The sequence below is a fragment of the Cornus florida genome, unplaced genomic scaffold, assembly GCF_030987335.1.
Source record: "Cornus florida cultivar Cherokee Brave unplaced genomic scaffold, ASM3098733v1 CherokeeBrave_3.0.0_Hap2_Chr04, whole genome shotgun sequence".
NCBI lineage: Eukaryota > Viridiplantae > Streptophyta > Magnoliopsida > Cornales > Cornaceae > Cornus > Cornus florida.
In genome coordinates this window covers 102,958,092-102,979,467 of record NW_026775574.1, presented here as the reverse complement: position 1 = coordinate 102,979,467, position 21,376 = coordinate 102,958,092, and the positions used below count along the sequence as shown (strand labels likewise).

Genomic DNA, 21,376 nt, shown 5'->3' with positions numbered 1-21,376 from the left:
CATTAGGATTTTTTTTTTTTTTTTCACCCTGGCAAAAGATCAGCCAAACAGCACTTACACAGCAAAACACCATATACACACAAAAACCACAAAAATGAAGAACCACAAAGACTAATAACATAACCGACTCCAGATAAACCCAACACTTAGCTAGGTTACGACAACAGTCATGATAACAACCTAAAGTTTAAAAGGTATCTGGAGCACTGGGCTGACTGGCACCCACCAACAACGCAAGTTGAGTTGCAAAAGATTAAAATTGAGACGATTCAGAATTGTAGGATTCCCTAATTTGCGCACCTGACTTACCAAAAGAAGCAGAAGGATTACACACCATAACACCATAAGGGCACACCTCAAAGACTTTTTTATTTTAGGACTTGATGGTGCATTAATTTTAGAGAAATGGCCACCCAACTCAAATTGTAGCTACTTCTCATGCTTACATACATATGGTGAAACTAAGCGTATTGGTATCAGTATCTGTATCGATATATCGCAAGGATTTCTGTTGTAACTTAAAATTATACCATAACCGTACGATCCTCGTCTTGGTGATGGTGAAAAGGCTAAAAATGAAAACTAGGTTTTGGTTTTGTGAAGAGGAAGAGATTATTGTGTAGTAATTCCATCTGTATATATTTTGGAATTAATTCTACGAGCATATTCATGTGAAAAATATATGATTCATGTGATATTTAAGATAATACAAACATTATACTGATATATGTTAAATTGACTTTAACATTATTGAATTTGCTTATAATGATATGAAGTAGTTAAACAACTCGCAAATATATCAATTCCGCGTAATTTTATTTAAATAATGTCATTTTCCATTTTGCTTTGTGGACTCACAATAATGTCTCAAAATTTAAAGGCAAATCATTTCCCTATGAATCGTATTCGGAAAGATCATGCTATAAGGAAGGATATAAAAAGATAAAATAATAAATAAAAACTGGTGAACAGAATTCTAAAGGTGTCAAAGACTCCTTAGTCCTTATTATGCGAAGTGGTGAAGTGAATTAATGGGCCTACTGGATCATTTGCAGGACTAATAATGGGTTAGTATGCTTTTCTTATTTGATATTGGGCCTAATGGTGATCCCTTGTTAAACGGACTTTACATAGAGAAACTGATAACATCCTCCGTTCGAATATTTGACTAGTCTAATATTATTGGAGTATTATTCAGGATAAGGTTTTGATTTGAGTTTGGCTTAATGGTGTTCAGACCATCTAATTGCATCGATAATTAAACGTGTCGTGTTGGTATAAGAAATGATTTAAATGTGTCTTGTCAAATGTGAATTAAAATGAAATTATATTTATATGTTTGGAACAAATTAGATTTAAAATGGGATTTTTGAATAAAAATAATATAATACCATTTTTGTCCTTGTTTAAATAATAAATGAAATCTTTATTTTATTGTAAAATATACTCCAAAATTACATCAAGAAGACAAACAACGGGAATGATTACCTGATGTAACTCTGAAACATGAAATAAAAAAATAAAAAAAACAATTATTAAAGATAATATTGGCAATATTGGCTTATATATCATTTATAAATTATGAAGAATTGGATAATATGACTTTTACTTATAAAATTCTACACAAATACTAAAGTATTGAATTCCATGACTTTTGGTTATAATTAAAAACAATTTCAAGGTGGTGGATCAATATGTTAAACGGTATTATGATAGATCAATCTGTTAAACGCAGTTTAAGATAGTATACCAAACAAAAATAATTGGTGTAAATTATGAAGGATTGGAGTATGACTTTTAGTTATAAAATTCTGTATTGTAGATTTTTCAAGTACAAGAATACAAAAATAGTAATGGATTTAAACACAGACTTTTGGTAATTTTGAGAAATCAATGTCTTACTCAAAGTTCCATAACTTTGAAGATCAATATGTTAAATGCAATTTAAAATATTGAAGTATACAATATATATATATATATATATATATATATATATATATATATATATATTGTATTAGTTATATTTTAGTTTTATAGAGGTTTTTTTTTATTATTTATTTATTTTAAAATACGCTTTTCGTATCATCTATTATATAAATAAATAAATACTAAAACTCATTAGCAGAGCTTCTGTATTTTACTCTAAAATTTTGAATTTCTATAATTTTCAATTTCTGTACCCTTTTTCCTTTTTCCATGCTTATTTTTCCATGCCTCTATTTATTGGCTTCTTGGATTAATAGGATGATGGTATGCGTCATCTCCTTAAATAAAAGCTAATAATAATAACATAATTATAACTGGGTCGGACTGGTTATATTGTAATAATTATCCATAAAAAATAACTATTATTTTTATATCAATAAATAAATACTGAAATTCTAAAACTTTTTACACATTTAATAATAGTATAAAAGTATAGATATAGATATAAATACATTAAAACGTATTATTATATAGAGAATGACGATGATAAGGTTTAATAACAAGAAGCGTTGGAGGGTTAAATAAGAAAATATATAATTAATAAATATTTATTCTGTCAAATTCTAGTTATTTAGACTGAATTTAAAATGTAATTAAAAAGATATTTAAAATCCTATAATTATCAAATCCCATTTGTTTGCAAATGCAAATTTAAATCCTATCAAATCCAGCGTTAAAAACAAAGCATAATACTCCCAAAGTAAAATAAAAAAATAATAAATAAAAAAATAAAAGGAGATAATGTGAACCCAACATAGCACAAGGTTTCCAACTATAAATACTCCCAAAGGAAAAAAAAAAAGGTAGCGTTTTGGTGACCCTACAGTCGTCAATCCTTCAAAGACCTTTCTCGTTTTCCTGTTTATTTCTGCAATTTCTGATGTCGGCCAACGGAGAAGAAACCCTCACCTTTGAGCACTCTTCGGAGAAGGTATATGCACAAGGATATGTTTATATGTGTGTGCGTGTGCAATTTTTGATGATTGATGTGAAATTATTGTGATCTATGCGAATTCAATTCTTGGACATGGAAAATGTACAAAAATAAAACCTCTAAGTTTTTTTTTCTTAGGCATTTGCATGTTTTGGGTTCAGAGATAATATATTCAAGTCTTTTGTTTCGTGGAAAATTTGTAAAAATGACCCCTTGAGTTTGACTTTTGGGAATTTGATGAGTTTAGGGTTCCTTTGTGCTATTTATAACTGCAATATATAGATAGATAAGAAATTTCTGTTTCTGATTGATGGAAAATTAAGGATTCATATTATGATTTTTAAAGGTTTTTTTTTTTTTTTTTTGCTACATATATATGCAGTTGAGTAATATACAATATGTCTTTATACACATTATGAGCATTGTGGAATTGCAACAGCCTTTATTTATTTTTTTATTGCTACATATATGCGTTGAGTAATAAGCAATATGTCTTTATGCACATTATGAGCATTGTGGAATTGCAACCTTTATTTATTTTTATTTTTTATTGCTACATATATGCGTTGAGTAATATACAATATGTCTTTATACACATTATGAGCATTGTGGAATTGCAATAGCCAGTCAGCCACTAAAACTCTTTATTTAACACACGTGGTTTTCACTGTCAATTATGTATCTTTTTCTACTTCTTTTGCATAATGTCTGAATATTCTTTTTTTTTCACTCTTTCAATTTCAATTTCCAATATATTTTATATAAATTTTAATGTCCTCTACAATGTCTAGTGCATAAGTTTATAATCATTTTCCTCCCTTGTGTGAACCATTTGTGTTAAGTAATTTAAAGTTTTAATTGATTTAGTTTTCTTGCTTCTCGACTTGCAGTAAATGTTTTGATGTCATATATACTAATAGAATTTTTCAGAAACACACACACACATATATGTAAATATTGTTTTATCTAAATTTGTTCATTTTTTTTTGTTTGTTCCATACACTAAAAGTTTTCTATTACTTTGTTGTTTTCAGCATGGTTCTCGTGATTATGAAAGAGAGTTTTCGAAAATCAGAGAGAAGGAAAGGGAGAGAAGGCACGATGGGGAAAGGGAAAGGGAAAGGGACAGGGATCGGGATAGAGACAGGGATAGAAATAGAGATGGAGAAAGGGATATTGACAGGGATCGGCATAAAGATCGTGATCATTACCGTAGAGACCGTGATAGGGATCGGAGTGAGAGAAAGGAAAGGGGAAGGAGTAGAGACGGTGATGATAATCATCGGAGTCGAGACTATGAGAGGTAATGAACCGTGTTACTTTAGTTGCAGCTGTGTATATGTTCAGTTCATTTTTTGTGGAATTGAGGGACTATTGCTCATCATGTGAAGTTTTATGGCCTTGTAGTAATGTGACTAATTGATTTGTCAATTAAAATGTAATGCCCTTTTAGTAATATGACTGTTTTTTTGTCAGAACAGATATGCTAGGGTTATTTATTGGATTCAATTGTGTTTTCCTTATTTTCGGAAATGTTTATCTTTTGTTTCTAGAAAGTTTTTTTTTTTCCCTCCTGGTGTTGAAATTTTTTGTTGATCTGATTTTGCTTACAAGGCGGAGAGACTACGAGAGGGATAGAGAAGACAGGCATAGACGGAGGTCTCGATCTCGATCTCGCTCGAGGGGTAGGTCAAGGCATAGATCAAGATCACGATCTCGTTCACAATCAAAGAGGTAGATCATATTAGTTGTCCTAAATTGATTAAGGATGTTCCTTTCTTTCTTGAATCATGGTTCCCATTCTGATGGCAATTGACCTTTTCACCATGCTATATGAGATTGCCAAGATTGTTGTAATATTTTTTTGGGCAATATTAAATACTTTTTCCAACACAATGTTCAATCATTTGTTTTTTTTTGCAAGTAGCCTAGTGGCATCTCTTTTTCTTTCAAAGTGGAAGGTGAGGGGTTCAAGTCTCCCCAAGAGTGTTGTGGGTTGTTTGTCACGAACAAGAGGAAAAAGAAGGAAAACAAAGTTCTTATAAGTACCATTGGTGAACTGTTTGAAATAGATTTGAAAGAGGACTCCATATTAGTAGTGGAATGCTACCCTGGGGTCCTTGTCCATGATGTGCCCTTTGTAGTTAGAAAGTTTAATATCAAATGCCATTGGATGTGCTGCATGGATTATTGTTTGAGTAGTTGTTGGTGAGAGGATATATGTTGAGAGCAACAAGATTAACAGGATTTGAGGAATTTTCTAGTATATATTATGTAAAATGCCCAATAAAGGGTTACTAGATGCATTGCTTTCTTTTCTTTTTTCTTTATTTATTTTTCCCCTTATAAAAAAAGGTTTTTCCTTTTATTGGGGGCAGGGTCCGGAGGTGGGTGGTGCGGGTGGGCAAAGAAAAGGTAGTTTTACTTCACTTGTAGTGAACAAGTAATTCTTATAGAAGGGAAGAAAATCATGGTGAATGATTGATATAACCCTTACTTTCTTTGCTGCGCATGCTGGGGAAAAATATTTTTAGTAGGCGCTTGGGACTCATCCTTTGCCATGTCCATCCCGTACGCTACCCACACCCTTATTTAATGTCCTGCCCCAGCTTTTCCTATTCACACATTTTTATTTGTTTATGTATTCGAGTTTGGAGAGGTAGAAGAAAATGTTCATGGAAAATAGGTGATTAGGTGATTTTAAACCATTTTTGGGCATTTTTTTTCCTTTCCTTTTGAGAAGCTTTGGATTGGTGTCATTACTTTTATATTTGTTGGAACATCTATTTATACAAATCTTTTTAATAATTCGATCAATAGTTGATTATTTAATCCTCTTGGTATTAAATTTACATGCAGCAAAAGGGTTAGTGGATTTGACATGGCACCTCCTGCTTCTGCAATATTACCCAGTGCTGTTGCTGCAACAGGTACATTGTCCATTTTATATGATTACAATTGTTATATTTTCATGACTGCTATATTTTTTTTTCCCTGTTTGATCTAGTGTGGAAAGTTCGTATCGAATTGCATGCTGTTGTTTTGGTAAGCGAAACTTATTTGTTCTTTTATTTGTACATAAAGCATTTTTTTATTATATTTTTTTGCCATGGACCCTAGACGGGCTCTATTGTTTTTGGTACAGTAATTCTGAACTGAGAGAGTTTTGGTTTCTTCTTGTGTTTCGTGTTTGTTTTTTGTGTCTATTCTTTGTTGTAAGAAGGCAATGTTGGGCTACTAGCCCCACTGTGCTGTGAATGGGCGTTGCCGGCTTCTGTAGCTTTTATGTAGGAGGAGGAATCAATGCACCGGTTTGATGGGTCTTGTTCGTCTTCAACCTTCTACTATTTTTGTTTGGTAGTTTTACAAATATCTCCTCCAGTACTTAATGAATTTATTGATAAGAGCCTAGGGTTTGCATAAATTATTGGGAATCTATACGAACGTGAAGTGATGTGTTAGTAGTACTTATAATCATAGAAAAAATAATGGAGTTATATACTTTTTCTCTGAGATGTAATTTGATTAGCTTTTGTAGGTCAAATTCCTGGGACTGCCCCAGCCATTCCTGGAATGTTTCCAAACATGCTTCCATTAACAGGGCAGGTATTTTCCCCCTCCCATGCAATTAATTCTTGTGCAATGCTTTTGTTCACTTCTATTTCCTATAATTTTTTTCCCTTTTAATGTAGCAGTTTGGAGCTCTTCCTGTTATGCCGGTTCAAGCAATGACTCAGCAGGTAGGCAGAATTTAGATAAGTTGCATTTGTTTATTTTCCTTTTCTTTTTTGTTATTGTGTCTTTGTTTGCTTGGCTAAATATATCACTTAACTTAAAATATTATACCTTCAGGCTACTAGACATGCTAGGCGGGTGTATGTTGGTGGGCTTCCTCCGAGTGCAAATGAACAGGTTTCCTGTTTTATTTATTCTTTTACTTTTTATTTACCATAATATTGATTTTTCTATTTGATATCTTCTATTATATTAGGAGACTGTTACCTCAATCTTATTCTGATGTTTATCTATTCCTGTATATATAGTTTTGTGTAGAAGCAATCTCTGTTAGTATTATTATGGTTATGACTCTTCTGAAGGAAATAAATTGATAGAGAAATTTATATTTCATCATTTTTGGGTTTCTAGATATTTTTTGGTTACCTATATAATTGAGATAGCTAACTAACTGCAGCTTTGAGAGCTGTGTCCCCCCGCACCCCCCTCCCCCTCCCCCACAACAACCAAAAAAAAAAACAAAAAAAATCCCTATTTTGTTAGCCAGTTCTCTGATTCTTGTTGTGGCGGGTTTGTTATAAGAAATTTTTTATTTTATATTTGTTGGTATGATCCTGTGATGGTTTATGATAACCTTATGAGCATTCTTATATTCTTTATTTTAAGTAATGCTCTGTCAGTGCTAATAAATTTATATAATTGTATAATCAGCTATAAATTTATGAACTGATCTTGGAGTATTGGGGCAATTTTCTATGCTTTGTAGATTTCAGCTTTTCAGTTTAAAATAGTAATATTTTAAGGGGTAATAGAATTATTATATTGTTTAGTAACAGGGTTTTATCTTTAATCATATTGAATCTTTTTCCTTTTTAGCCTATTTAATTATTTTTCGGGTGTGATTGACTAAGTAACTTGGAAATATGAAGTCGTTCTGTTGTTTGTGGTGGAGTAAGTCATTTGTGGATACACGTGGTCTATTTGTGTGACAGATGGTACGGTGAGCCACTAATTGGGAAAACCATTACCTACTATAAGTTTCTGGGACATGTGAGAAGCAATAATAGATCTTGTTATTAATAAAAGCATAGATTTTGGCTTGGGTATTTTCTTCTTGGAACATTATTTTTCTCTATAGATCATTTATAGAGTGAAAGCAAAGTTTCTTCTGGGCTTGTTTTGGGTTTACTAAGTTTATTTATACTTCCAAAAAGAGAGCACATTATTTCTTCGATCATATTCAGAATTTGTTTTTCTTGCATGTACAAGCTATGCTCTAGTTTCACCTGATTGTTATTCTTTGTGAGATATCTGGCTTTCCTCAAAATGCTTTCAGCTCTGTTAATCATGTAAGGCCTTTTATGCAGTCTGTGGCGACCTTTTTCAGCCATGTTATGTCTATAATTGGAGGAAACACCGCTGGTCCGGGTTAGTTGCATTTTTAAATTTTTTTTTTTCATACCTACGTCACCTGCCTTTTAATTGGATGAACTCTAACTCATAGGTCTATTTTGTTTTGTAAGATTCAGGGGATTCTGTTGTCAATGTTTATATAAATCACGAGAAGAAGTTTGCATTTGTGGAGATGAGATCTGTTGAGGAGGCCAGTAATGCCATGGCCTTAGATGGCATTATGTTTGAGGTATTAGAAATGCTACTCTGATTCAATTAGCCTCGAAGGGCCAATAGTTTCTTAAATTTGCTGTCTTTTTCATTTAGATAATCTTGTCGTTCATTGCATCAGGAATCTGGTGTTTTCATAATGTTCAAATTCTTTGTTCTCCACCACCAAACCACTCCCCCATAGCCATAGGACTGTAAACCCTTTTTTGATTCTCAATCTTTTCCTTGAGATGATCCTAGACAGAATATGTACCGTGTTAGAAGCCCTTTGTTGGTAGACCAAAATATTATCTTTTAAATTTTTTTAGTTCCCATGTTATTTTTGAAATCTTCATAGTTACATCTATACCTACTTTTACTTCTATCTGAAGTTTCTGCATTTTCATTTTCTAGTTTGACTTCTAAATATTCATTTTCTTATGTTCAGGGGACACCGGTTAAGGTGAGGAGACCTACTGATTACAACCCCTCATTGGCTGCTACACTGGGTCCTAGCCAACCCAATCCCTGTCTAAACCTAGGTGCTGTTGGGCTAACACCGGGTTCCGCGGGTGGGCTTGAGGGTCCTGATCGCATTTTCGTGGGTGGGCTCCCTTATTATCTAACAGAAGCGCAGATCAGGGAGTTGCTAGAGTCTTTTGGACCCCTCCGGGGTTTTGATCTGGTGAAAGACAGAGAAACAGGAAACTCAAAAGGCTACGCATTTTGTGTTTATCAGGATCTCTCTGTCACAGACATTGCTTGTACAGCTCTTAATGGAATTAAAATGGGTGACAAAACTCTTACTGTTAGGCGTGCTAACCAGGGTATTTCCCAGCCCAAACCTGAGCAAGAGAGCGTGTTATTGCATGTACAGCAACAAATAGCATTGCAGGTGAGAACAGTTCATGTATCTTCTACTCCTTATTGATCATTTCACTCTGGCATTCTTGTTTGACTTAATCTGGATTGGCTACACTTTCTTGGGCATTTTCAGCCTTTCTAGTTTATTGTGTTATGTATGTTATTTCATGCTCTTTGGCAATTGAGCCTTGGTCATGTTTTTTTTTATGGTTTCATTTTTTAATATTGTCTCTTAAATAGAAGCTCATGCTACAACCTGGTGTGCCGGCCACCAAAGTTTTATGCTTAACTCAAGTGGTTACTGCTGACGAGCTGAAAGACGATGAGGACTACGAAGACATAATGGAAGACATGAGAACAGAATGCGGAAAATTTGGTAAAGCTTGGAGCGACGGTGGCTCATTTTTTATTTTTATTCTCTCTTTTACCAGCCAATCTTCTTGCACATATATTGATTTTCCTTGTGTTTTATCTTTCTGTTTTACAGCCTTCTGTAGTCCCACATTCTGCTGTACAGAATCAGGACTAACATACAGACAGAAGACTCCATGACCTTTCTAATCTATTAACCTGACTGTTTTTGAGTCTATTATGAGAAATTTGGGATTAACTTTCACATCTATATTGCAGGTACTTTAGTGAAGGTTGTTATTCCGCGTCCAAATCCCAATGGTGAACCATCCCCTGGGGTTGGAAAGGTTAGTGTAAGCTCTTTGTGCATCCCTTACGGCGTGCAACATTTGATTCACAGGCTTATTAATATTTTTGAAGTACCCATGTCAGGCATGACATGGATATTGGTATGTTTCCGTCATAGTACCTTTGTGTCTATCAAAAAGAATGTAGGAACAAATTCCTTAGAACATGAAAGTCTAATTGAATCTAGCTACTGTCGAATAGGTAGCTTGTATGCATTTGTTCCCTAGGGGGTTCTGTCAAAAAAGAATGAAGGGACAAATACCTTGGAACATGAACGATCTAAATGAATCTAGGTACTGTCTAACAGGTAGCTTGTAGGCATTTGTTCCCTAAGGTTGTCTGTCAAAAAGAATGAAGGGACAAATTCCTTAGAGCATGAACATTCTAAATGAATCTATATAGCTACTGTTTTGAAGTTTAGGTAATGGAAAATTGGTCAAAGTGGTAAGTCCGTCTGTTCTCTAGTACTCAGATTTAGGAATAAGGTGAATTTGACTCTATATACTCTCCCCGAGTTTGAAAGGCTTATTCTAGTTGGAGAGCAGGAAGTCTATGCGCCACACATACTTCTCACCCTCTTCTCTTTTCTGCCTCATTTATTTGTTTGATTTCTCATCTCTGACCCCCTTCACCTGATCTCTTCTCATCTTCCGTCTTATCTTTCCTTTCGTTGTTTTAGATTCTGCATCAGTTTGGTTTCCGAGTTTTTTTTTTTTTTTTTTTTTTTGTATCACCTCAGTTTATCAGGCAGGGAATTTTTTTTATTTACAAAATTACCTATATATTTTGTAAAAATCTTTAAAATGTCCCTACTTTTTTGTGAAAATTTTAAATATGTCCCTACTCAATTTCTAATGATACCCCACCATACATTATTGTTGTTCAAAGCCATCCCCTCTCATACAAATCTCTGGGTCCGTCACCGTGTAGCATGCAAGTTTCTTTTTCATTTGAGGGATCCTTTAACTGAGAGTTTTAAAATTTGTCACTGTTGAGCTATTATTCTTCAATACTAGGGATACATGAACTATTAGCAATGACAAAGTTGAAATTGATGGCGTTCTCTTGAAGCATGCACGTTCCTTTTGTGTCCTCTTGTTTTTTGGGTGTGAACAAACCCCCTGAACTGCCATTGATAATAATAGGATTAGAAATAAGAATGCTATTAAATTCTATTGTATTTTTTAGGTGTTCTTGGAGTATGCAGACGTTGATAGCGCTACAAAAGCTCGATCTGGCTTGGATGGAAGAAAATTTGGCGGGAACACTGTCATCGCCGTCTTTTATCCTGAGAACAAATTATACCAAGGGGAGTATGAAGGCTAGTCATCATCATCACATATTCTCATCCCCTCACAAGCCACATGTTCTATGTCACACTAGGTTTATCTAATATATTGATGTTTTAATATGATTCGTCAGGTGGATTGTTTTATGTAGTTTCATATGTTCACGTAGTTTGCAGTTTTTTCTTAGTTTCTATGATGTCTCGGGGATTTGACTGGAGTGATGAGAGACTATTAACTAAATTTTAGATGAAATTTGGTGTACCTGCACAATTTGGACGGAACTTGTTTTCTTCTTCCTCCAATAGCGACTATTTGTGAATGAATCACAGCCAGATATTTCTTAGCCAAGATTTTCTTGGGGGTGGGTTAAACAAATTTATGACAAATTGGTGTTTCTTTTTGTTGGGTTATGTATCAATTTTAGATTATAAATGGACAATGTTAATGAAAAATATTGAAGGGCCACAATGTCATGAATGAGTTCATTGGTGTGTACAACTTCCACAGCCACATCTAGGGGTGCACTAAAAAATGGGTTGAACCGGACCAAACTGGACCGTTGGGTTTGGTTTGACCTTTTTACGGTTCGGTCCCATTTCTGTTCAAAAAAATGGAATCATTTATAAATCGTTTATAAATGGTTTGGTCTACAAGACTAATTCGATTATAAATTATATATATATATATATTTATATGTTATACTACCTAATAAAATTAGTCTTTTACTCAACTACATATCATAATATAGAATTGAAAAATATATTATAACAAAAATTATATTACATATAATATATATTTTAAATTTGAAATATAAAAAGCAAAGAGCCATGTAACCGAACCGAATCAGATCGTTTTTTCACAGTAAAGTTCAGTTCGGTTCCATTGATTTTACGGTTCGGTTTTAATTTTTATGTTGAATATTTCAACCTCATTTAGAGAAGGTATTAGGCAATTTTTATTTTTTTAAAAAAAGGTTTACTTTAGTGACTTTTTAAATACAATTTAACAAAAGTAATGACGTGAATGTGTGTCATTATTAAAAATATTTAGTAATTATACTTTAACCATATAATATATGATTAATCATACCAATAAAAGTAAAAATTAAATTTGAAAATTAAAATACACTAAAAATATTATTTTACTTATATAAAAAATAAATTAGACATAGAAAGAAGGATGTTTGTATTATTGACAAAAGCACATTTATATTGCATATATATATATATAACAATAAAAAGTTATTCATAATTTTTTATTTTAGGTCATACAAGACAGATATATTTATCGTCTCTTTCATTCCAACTGAATATAAGTTAGGGTTAAATTTCCGTATCTGCACAAGGTAATTCCAGTTTGGTGACTGCTCAACTTGATCAATTTCACTCAAAATTGTCTGTAGCAATTGAAGGAACAAAAGCAAACTTGGGCTTTCTTGGACAACGGTTGTGGTATTTATAGTCCACTTTCACCTCCTTGGTTTCTCTAAAGTCTTTCATTCTTACAAAAATATCTACAATTATATATTTGTATATTATCTTATTCTAGAACTAGATATTAATTACTACATTCTAGATATGTCTTAAAAAAAAAAATGACCTACCATGATTGTGTCAAGGATGAAACAATTAGCTTTGAAAACACGTGTTTGTCTGGATTAAGTTGTGCACAAAATTATACTGTAATACCCATTGAGTAATTATAACATGATATATATCTAATCATGTAAAATTGATGATGTTTGGTGATGTTTGGGAACAAGTATTAGACAGATCCAAACCATCACACAAAACAACAAAAAGAAGGCAAAAGAAAGAAGTGGCAAACAGATATCTGTCCATAGAAGCTCAGTTTCCTCATGCAACCCATCTCTCAAACAAGTGTCACCACCTTACCACGCGTCCACACATCCTTCTCCTTAAATACACACCTCCTCTCCCTCCTCTACCACTTCAACTCCCCCCCTCTCTCTCTCTTCTAAAACACACACACACACACATACACACACTAACCCTCTCCATGGCTGATCCGCAGCACCAGCAACGCCACCCCACTCAGAACTTGCTCCAACAGAAGGGTGGTCCTTCCACTTCACAAGTCATAGCAGTGGTCACCCTCCTCCCCGTTGGCGGGGTCCTCCTCTTCCTGGCTGGTCTGACCCTCGCCGGATCCCTCATTGGCCTCGCCCTCACCACGCCCCTCTTCCTCATTTTCAGCCCCGTCCTCGTCCCCGCCGCCATCACCATCGGCTTGGCCGTCCTCGGGTTCTTGTCGTCGGGAGCTTTTGGAGTCACCGCGCTGTCGTCGTTCTCGTGGATCGTCAACTACTTCCGGCAAGCGAAGGGCCCCGCAAAGGAGACAATGGGGTTTATGAGAGATAGGGCTAAGGAGGCTGGCCAGAAGGTTCAGGATACTGCGAGGTCTTAGAGCTTGAAGGAAGTAATATATCTATCAATATATATATATATATATATATATATATATATATATATGTATGTATGTATGTATGTATGTATGGCCATGTAGTGGTTGAAAATGAGACGTCTGATGTGTTTAGGGTTTATGTTTGTGTTGGTTTATGTTGCAGGAGGATTTAATAAAAATGGGTGATGATGTGGGGGAGAAACTAGGGAAGAATAACACAGTAGTCTTGTTTTGTCCATTCATGTTTGGTCTTTAATTTATGTAATGTATTCAAAACAAAACTGTGTGTGTGTGTGTGTCAGTGTCCCATTTTCTACCATTAAAATGCATGCCGCCAGCAATGAATTCAGAATCTTAAGCCTATTAGCATGTTCCACAAATTAAACAGATGAATCCATATATACATGTTGCCAAACACATGCATTTAAATCCACAATTCTCATCTGGCGATCAAGTCTTGGTTAATAAGGTTAGCAACAAACTCAATTGAAAGCCCATTTATACTAGTAGAAATTTTAGGAATTGAATTTTCTAGAAGCCAATTCTCACACCTGCAATTGACATTCAAACCATTAGCTATCTTCCACTTCATAAAAAAATGTGCAAAAAAAGAATCTGTGTTACGTGCATATAAATTCTTAAGATTTTAAAATACGCGCGAGTTGTTCCCTAATATATATTTGTTAACACATCAATTTTGATCAAAATTATATAAAAAACTAAAAAACCCTTACTATACCCTTGAAAATTGAAAATTGTAATTTTTTTATTATTTATTTATTTATTTATGTCTCATGGGAATTTTAAGTATTTCAGTTTTTTTATTAAAATTTTTGCAGATCTTGCAACAAATTATACAAACGGCTTTCTTTAACTCAAGTACCCTAGTTTACAACTTTCTATCCGTAAAGAAGGAATTTGGGTGAAAGTCCTCTCAACCATGTCCACCACCTTCACCACCACCAGCACCATTCCTAATCAATTGTTTTAACTGGCTCTATGGATAGGTTACCCCCTCCATCACAGCCTTCTTGTCACTTGAATAGTCCCAACATTTTCCTCCCATAGTCCCAACATTTTCCTCCCATCTTCTGATAAGCAATCACTTGCGAATATTCTTAGTTCCATCCATGAAGGAGCTGAGGAAGGTGAATGGAATGCTGCAGCTGAGGATGCCAAAGCAGTGGCTGAGGCAAAACTAATGTTAGAACAAGCTCTTGCTAGATCACTTGTTAATGCAAGAACTGAAATTGCTCTTGTCAAAGAGAAGATTGCTGAGCTAGAGAGAGCCCTTAACCACAGGGTTGATACCCAAAGAGGGAAACAACCACTTGTCACTGTGAATGAAGTGGCTACAGACCCTTTGCTTGCTTCACTTCTTCCAGATGACAATGGTAGTAAGCCTTCAAACATGGCTTCCTTAAGTAGGGGTAGAGGTAGAGGTTCAAATGGAAGAGGTAGAGGTGGAGGAAGGAGATCTAACACCATTGTCTCTCAACACTAGCACCAAAGGAGTGCCCACGCGCTACCTCTGAAGGTGAGTAATGCTGCAGCCCCAGAGTCAAACTTTGGACTTGATGCTCCTGTCCAAGCTGTCCCTTCACAAAGTGACTTTCCTCCATTTCACCAGAATGGAAGTATTGGTTCTCCTACAGGCTATCCACATGGTCTGCACACTACTCAGCAACCTATTTTTGGACTTGTTTCTGGACGTGTTGATCCTCGAGACAACCAAACCAGCTGGTCAAAAGTGGCTGCCACAGGTGATGGTTCTGTTGTTGACAACTGTAAGATGAAGTTTGAATTTATCCCTCCTAATGTCAGTGCAGGATCACCAATTGTTATTGACCTTCCTGCTAATCTAGCCGAAGAAGGAGTACAGGAATGGAAAGCCAGTTTAGTAGGCTATTTTTTGCCGAAAAAACTCCCATACTCCTTAGTCCTTAAACAAGCCCATAAACTTTGGGGTTCAATGGGTTTTGAGGAGCTGTGTGGAGATGATAGAGGTTTTTACATTTTCAAATGAAGATGAATGTAAAAATGTCCTTGTTAATGGGCCATGGATGATTATGGGCAGACCAATCATTCTCAAAAAATGGGAGAAAGGCATGGAGTTTAACAAGGAAACCAGTAGTACCATACCTTTATGGGTTAAGTTTTTCAACATTCCATATAAGTACTGGACTGCTAAGGGCCTAAATTATATCACCAGTGCTGTGGGGAAGCCTTTATTTGCAGATGAACAGACTGAATCTATGGCAAGAATAAGCTATGCAAGGGTTTGTATAGAAGTTAATGCTGCTAAACCTATTGTGGAAGACTTTCAAATCAGAATTGAGGATGGTAAACTTATCACCATTGATACAAAGTACCAGTGGATACCTCATCTTTGTGATGTTTGTAAGTGTTTCAGGCACTCTACTTCAAACTGTAAGTCCAATGTTGCTGCTAGGGACCCTAACCCCCTACCTACTAGTGTTACCCTTCCTGTGAGTGCTCCTGGTGGTGCTACCTCTGAATGGAAAATGGTTCAGAAGAACAAGAAGGTTGCCCCATCTACCAATGTTGAGCTCCATGACCCTGGCACCAGCAAAGAAACTTGCTCAGAGATTATGCAACCCTTCAATGATTGTGTTAATCCTCCACCTTCCTTGTTGGCTGCTAACCAATTCTCCTCATTGAATTCTGATATTGAACCTCCCCCAACAGGTTGCACTCTCCCAATGGTGCCTGAAAGTGAACCTTGTTGCTATAATCAAGACCAAAAGACTTCTTTTCATGGTGATAATGTTACTTCCAGCACTAAAGAGGCTAAATCATCTCACACTTCTGGTGATACTGCAATGACCTCTGTGAATCAGGATAACAAGGTTGTTACAGATGACGAAAAATGCAAGGAGGTTGAGATGGAGAAAAAGAAGAAGAAGAAGAAGAAGAAGGGTGATATTACCCAGCAGATGCCTATTCTAGGCTCTCCAGGCCTAGTGCTCCAATTCTCCCAATGATCAGTACAGCAGCTTGGAACATCAGGGGTCTCAATTCCCTTGAAAAATAAAGAGAAATAAGGAAGCTTATTTATGAATCTAAGCTCCAGTTAATTGCTATTGTGGAACACAAAGTCCAAGAAGGAAATGCAACTTCTGTGCTGAAGAACATTGCCCCTTCTTAGTAATTACTTCACAACTATAGCCATTTCTCTCTTGGGAGGATATGGATTTTGTTTGATCCGCGGTTCATCAGAGTCCAGAAATTAAGTGATAGTGCTCAGGCTATCCACTACTCTATCACTATTGATAGTGGTCATACTAATTTTAGTCTTTCCATCATTTATGCTTACAATAATGCAGACTACAGGAGAGGATTGTGGAAAGATATCTGTCGACTTGCTGCAGCTGCCCCACAGACTCCATGGCTTCTTTTGGGAGATTTTAATGTCATCAGGCACCCTTCAGAGTGTTTTGGTGGATCTCAGAGATGGACTCTAGCTATTGATGAATTTAATAAGTGTATTCACACCTGTGAACTTTGTGATCTGAGGTATTGTGGAACCTTTTTTACATGGACTAACAAAAGCCCAGGTGTAGCCAATATATCAAAAAAGCTTAATAGAGTTTTGGCAAATGACAAATGGCTTACTACTTTCCTTATTTCTGAGTGTGAATTTTTACCCCATGGAGTCTCAGACCACTCTCCAATGGTTGTTAAAGTTGGTAATCCTAATCCAAGAAGAAATAGTCTCTTCAGGTTTTTTAATTTCCTTGGGAACCATAGGGATTTCTTGTCCACTGTCACCAATGCGTGGGATGTTAGGGTGGATGGGAACTCTATGTTTCAAGTGACCAGGAAACTCAAGTCTTTGAAGCAGCATCTTAAGCTTTTAAATACTAAAGAGTTTAGTGAGATCTCCTTAAGAGTTATTGCAGCTAAGGATGATCTGAACCTTTGTCAGAAATCTCTTGACTCTAGACCCTCTGATGAACAGCTGAGGACTAAAGAGAGAGCTTCTTCAGGTTTACAATGATCTTGCAGCTGCTGAGGAAATGTTCTTTATTCAGAAGTCCAGAATTAATTGGCTTAAGGAAGGGGATGGCAACACAAGCTTCTTTATGAAAGCATTCAACAATAGATGTAACAGGAAAAAAATTATTTCTCTCCAACTTGCTGATGGTACTACCACAAGCAACAACCATGTGATAAAGGAGGAAGCTCTCAACTACTACATAACCATTTTTGGTGGGGGAACTAGTAATTACTTTGGCAATGATACTCTTAGATCAGTTTACCAAAAAACTATTCTTGAAAGTTTTTTTGTTTCTCTTTGTTCCATCCCTTCTAATGAGGACATTATGAAGTGTTTTTTCTTCCTCAAGAATAACAAATCACCAGGGCCAGATGGATATAATGCCTGTTTCTATAAAAAAGCTTGGTCTGTTATTGGTAATGATGTAACCAAGGCTGTGAAAGATTTCTTCTCTACTGGTCGCTTACTCAAGGAGATAAATGCAACCTACCTGGCTCTCATTCCCAAAGTGCAAAATCTTAATTGTATGAAGGACTTCAGGACCATTGCTTGTTGCAATATTATCTACAAGGTTATCTCAAAGTTATTGGCTAACAAACTCAAACCTGTTCTTCCTTGTTTTATGGACAAATGCTAAACTGCGTTCATTAAGGATAGAAGACTTGGGGACAGTGTGTTGCTGGCTCAAGAATTGATGAAGGGTTACCACTTTAGCTCCAATAGTCCTAGATGCACTCTCAAAGTTAACCTGCAGAAAGCTTATGATACTGTTAACTGGTGCTTCTTGCTGGATACTCTTCAGATCCTTAATTTCCCATCTATCTTTGTTAATTGGATCAAGGCTTGTATTACCAGTCCAGGGTTTTCAGTCTCTATCAATGGTGAGCTCTATGGTTTTTTCAAACCAGAGGGTTGAGGCAAGGGGACCCTTTATCCCCTTTTCTCTTTGTTATTGTGATGGATGTTCTTTCTTCTATTACTCAACAGGCTATTTGCAATGATCCTAACTTCATTTACCATTGGAAGTGCAAGAAAACCAAGTTATCCCATCTCATGTTTGCTGATGACCTCATGTTTTACTGCCATGGTGATGTCCACTCACTCTCTGTTATAACCAAGTCTTACCACATTTTCAGAGCTATCTGGACTCTTTCCTAACCTCTTTAAGAGTTTTTTGTTTACTGCTAATGTGCCTGAGGATACTCAACTACAAATGGTTAATATGCGTGGTTTTGAGTTGGGAAGTCTACCTATCAGGTACCTTGGGATGCCTTTATGCTCTAAGAGACTCAGTGCAACTGATTGTAGAACTCTTGTTGAAAGAGTTACAGCTAGAATCACTTGTTGGACAGCTAGATTCCTCTCATATGTAGGGAGATTACAGCTCATTAAGTCCATCTTGCTCATCATGATTGGTTTTTGGTGTAACCTATTTATAATTCCTAAAATGGTCATTAACCAACTCAACACTGTGTTAAGAAATTTTCTTTGGACATGGGTTAATTTGAAAGCTACAGGAGCTTAAGTTGCTTGGTGGAATGTGTGTAAGCCAAAAGAGTTTGGAGGCATAGGCATACCTCAATTATCTGCTCTGAACCGTATCTCTATACTCAGGCACATTTGGAACCTGTTCAAGGATAGAGGCCAATCCATTTGGTTTGATTGGGCTCATGAGAACCTCATCAAAGATCGCAGTTTCTGAACCTTGAAGCCTCATCAGGTGTGCTCTTGGAATTGGAGGATGCTTCTCCATTTTAGAGGACTTGTTAGGCCTTTCATCAAGCACATGGTAGGTGATGGTAAGGATGTTTCTCTTTGGCATGACTACTGGCTTCCATCAGGGCCTCTCGATACCAGAATTGACCACAACCTCATTGCTTGCTCGCAATGGGATGATTGGGCTAAGGTCCAATGCTTCATTAGACATGATTAGTGGAGAATTCCGCGCTTGTTCAAAGAATTGGTTCCCTCAATTGGGACTACAGAGCATCTTCCTGTACTGAGAAATGGTTCTCATGACTCAGTTATTTGGACTCTCTCATCTACTGGTAGTTTCCACCTTGTTACTGCTTACCGTGCTCTTATTTCACCTTCCCCATCTATTTCCTGGCACTCTGTCATCTGGTTTCCTAATCACATTCTGAGGTTCTCTTTTATTGCTCAGGTTGCTCTTAGTCACAGACTCAAAACTAGGGACAACCCAGCTCTAGCAAAGAAGATTGTTCCCAATTACTGCTCATTGTGCCTTGCTGCTGCCGAGAGTCATCAACATCTCTTTTTTAAGTGCAGTTTTGCCTCTGAAATTTGGATGTTCTTCTAACACTTGTGTGGGATATATGTTGGAGACTTCAACTTATATGATATAACCAATTGGAGTGCGTCCATGTGGAAGGATGGAATAAAGGCGCCAGAAGCTTATGTGTACAAACTGTGCCTCACAACCTCTGTGTATTTCATCCGGAGTGAGAGGAATAGAAGAAATTCCATGAACCAAATGGCCTCCACCGCTTCGGTTACAAAGCTGATCTATGACTCTATTCGGAATCGTCTTATGTCTTGCAAGTTTCGTGACTTTAGAGCTACGAGAACCATTGCGGCTTCGTGGAATCTCCCTAGTTCCGTGATTGAAAATGCTCTATAGGGGTTGCTTTGTTGTTGGTGTAACGATTCTAAACTGAATACCGAAAATAATAATTTTTTTTTTTTTAAAAAAAAATTCGGCTTGACCTCCGCTAAAAATGGTCCTACAACAACCTGTTCAAATGAAAGAAAAAAAAACAATGGCCTTTCAAGACCTATCCAACCTGCCCCAACACACCATATAAAAGAAATATAATGAATTCCCCAACACCACAACATCAACAACCATTCCAAATTAGCCCATCATCGTCATCCCCTTCAACTTACGCATTTACATGGTCTCAGTTTACAACAAAAATAAATCAAATATCTTAGTTATGTTACAAGGCCATGATTTATAAAAATAAATACTCTTTTACATAATTTGAGACAATACAAAAAAATAAGCTAAGATACAAAAGATAACAAAATACAATTCCTAATCTTCTTCAAGCTTGCGGGGGATTGTCATCCGCCACTTCTTTTTCGAGCCCTGAAAAAAATATTAAATAATAGGGATGAGCAAAATTGCTCAGTAGGTAATTCCTAAGGCATACCTCTTGAGACCCCGTGAATCGACACAATGAATAGGAATAAGGAAATTGGGATCATATAATGCTGGGAGTAAAAATATAACTACAACACCAAATCATTAATCCGATACCACAAATGAATATGACATGCAATGATATGTCATGCCATGCAATGTCACTCCCTATTTTCCAAAACCATTTTCATCATCATTTTCAAACCGTTAGTGAACTCGTCCCATGGCAACTCCATGGCGGCACGAGAGGAGGATTGGCCACTGTCCCTGACCCATGGTAACTCCATGGTGTCATTTGGGGCCCAGGTAACTCAACCACATTAGGGCGGTCTCCCTAATCCCCTCTAGGCCTCACTAACGTTGCGGTCCCTAGGCAACTCCTAGGCGGCTGGGTTTTTCACAAAAATCATTTTCAAAATTCTTTCCCAAAATCCATTTCCTTTCTTTCAAATCAATTTTTCCCACTCCTTCCCAATGATATGCATGAATGTTTCATGCTTCCCAATGCCATGTCAAATGAAGGATTTTTTTACAAATCACAAATTAATATAAGATTTTCATATTTCACAAATCAACACACTTCCATATAGCAATTTCTAGCAAATTAATCATAATAGGCATGAAAATTTATACTTAGACATGCTTTACAATATAAA

General features: G+C 36.0%; 3 protein-coding genes across 25 annotated transcripts; all 3 read left to right on the top strand.

Moving 5' to 3' along the window:
• Nucleotides 1-2,764: 2,764 nt before the first annotated feature.
• Nucleotides 2,765-11,457, top strand: LOC132304336 (splicing factor U2af large subunit B-like). 23 transcript variants are annotated; one of them, XM_059801956.1, is made up of 13 exons: nt 2,765-2,917; nt 3,955-4,223; nt 4,535-4,654; nt 5,780-5,850; nt 6,459-6,526; nt 6,613-6,660; nt 6,773-6,832; nt 8,023-8,083; nt 8,185-8,297; nt 8,706-9,152; nt 9,362-9,497; nt 9,752-9,819; nt 11,009-11,457. In XM_059801956.1, the coding sequence occupies exons 1-13, from the start codon at nt 2,867-2,869 to the stop codon at nt 11,144-11,146; spliced, it is 1,650 nt and encodes a 549-aa protein (XP_059657939.1). In that variant the 5' UTR covers nt 2,765-2,866; the 3' UTR covers nt 11,147-11,457. The 23 variants fall into 23 exon arrangements, with proteins under 23 accessions (XP_059657939.1, XP_059657937.1, XP_059657935.1 ...); XM_059801954.1 differs by having other exon boundaries at nt 8,179-8,297; XM_059801952.1 differs by having other exon boundaries at nt 6,450-6,526; nt 6,616-6,660; nt 8,179-8,297.
• Nucleotides 11,458-13,123: 1,666 nt separating this feature from the next.
• LOC132302386 (oleosin H2-like) lies at nt 13,124-13,575 on the top strand. The gene has a single exon (XM_059799218.1). The coding sequence runs from the start codon at nt 13,129-13,131 to the stop codon at nt 13,534-13,536; it is 408 nt and encodes a 135-aa protein (XP_059655201.1). The 5' UTR covers nt 13,124-13,128; the 3' UTR covers nt 13,537-13,575.
• A 2,027-nt stretch (nt 13,576-15,602) lies between these two features.
• LOC132305492 (uncharacterized) lies at nt 15,603-17,554 on the top strand. The gene is made up of 2 exons (XM_059803127.1): nt 15,603-16,473; nt 16,881-17,554. The coding sequence occupies exons 1-2, from the start codon at nt 15,603-15,605 to the stop codon at nt 17,552-17,554; spliced, it is 1,545 nt and encodes a 514-aa protein (XP_059659110.1).
• Nucleotides 17,555-21,376: the final 3,822 nt, after the last annotated feature.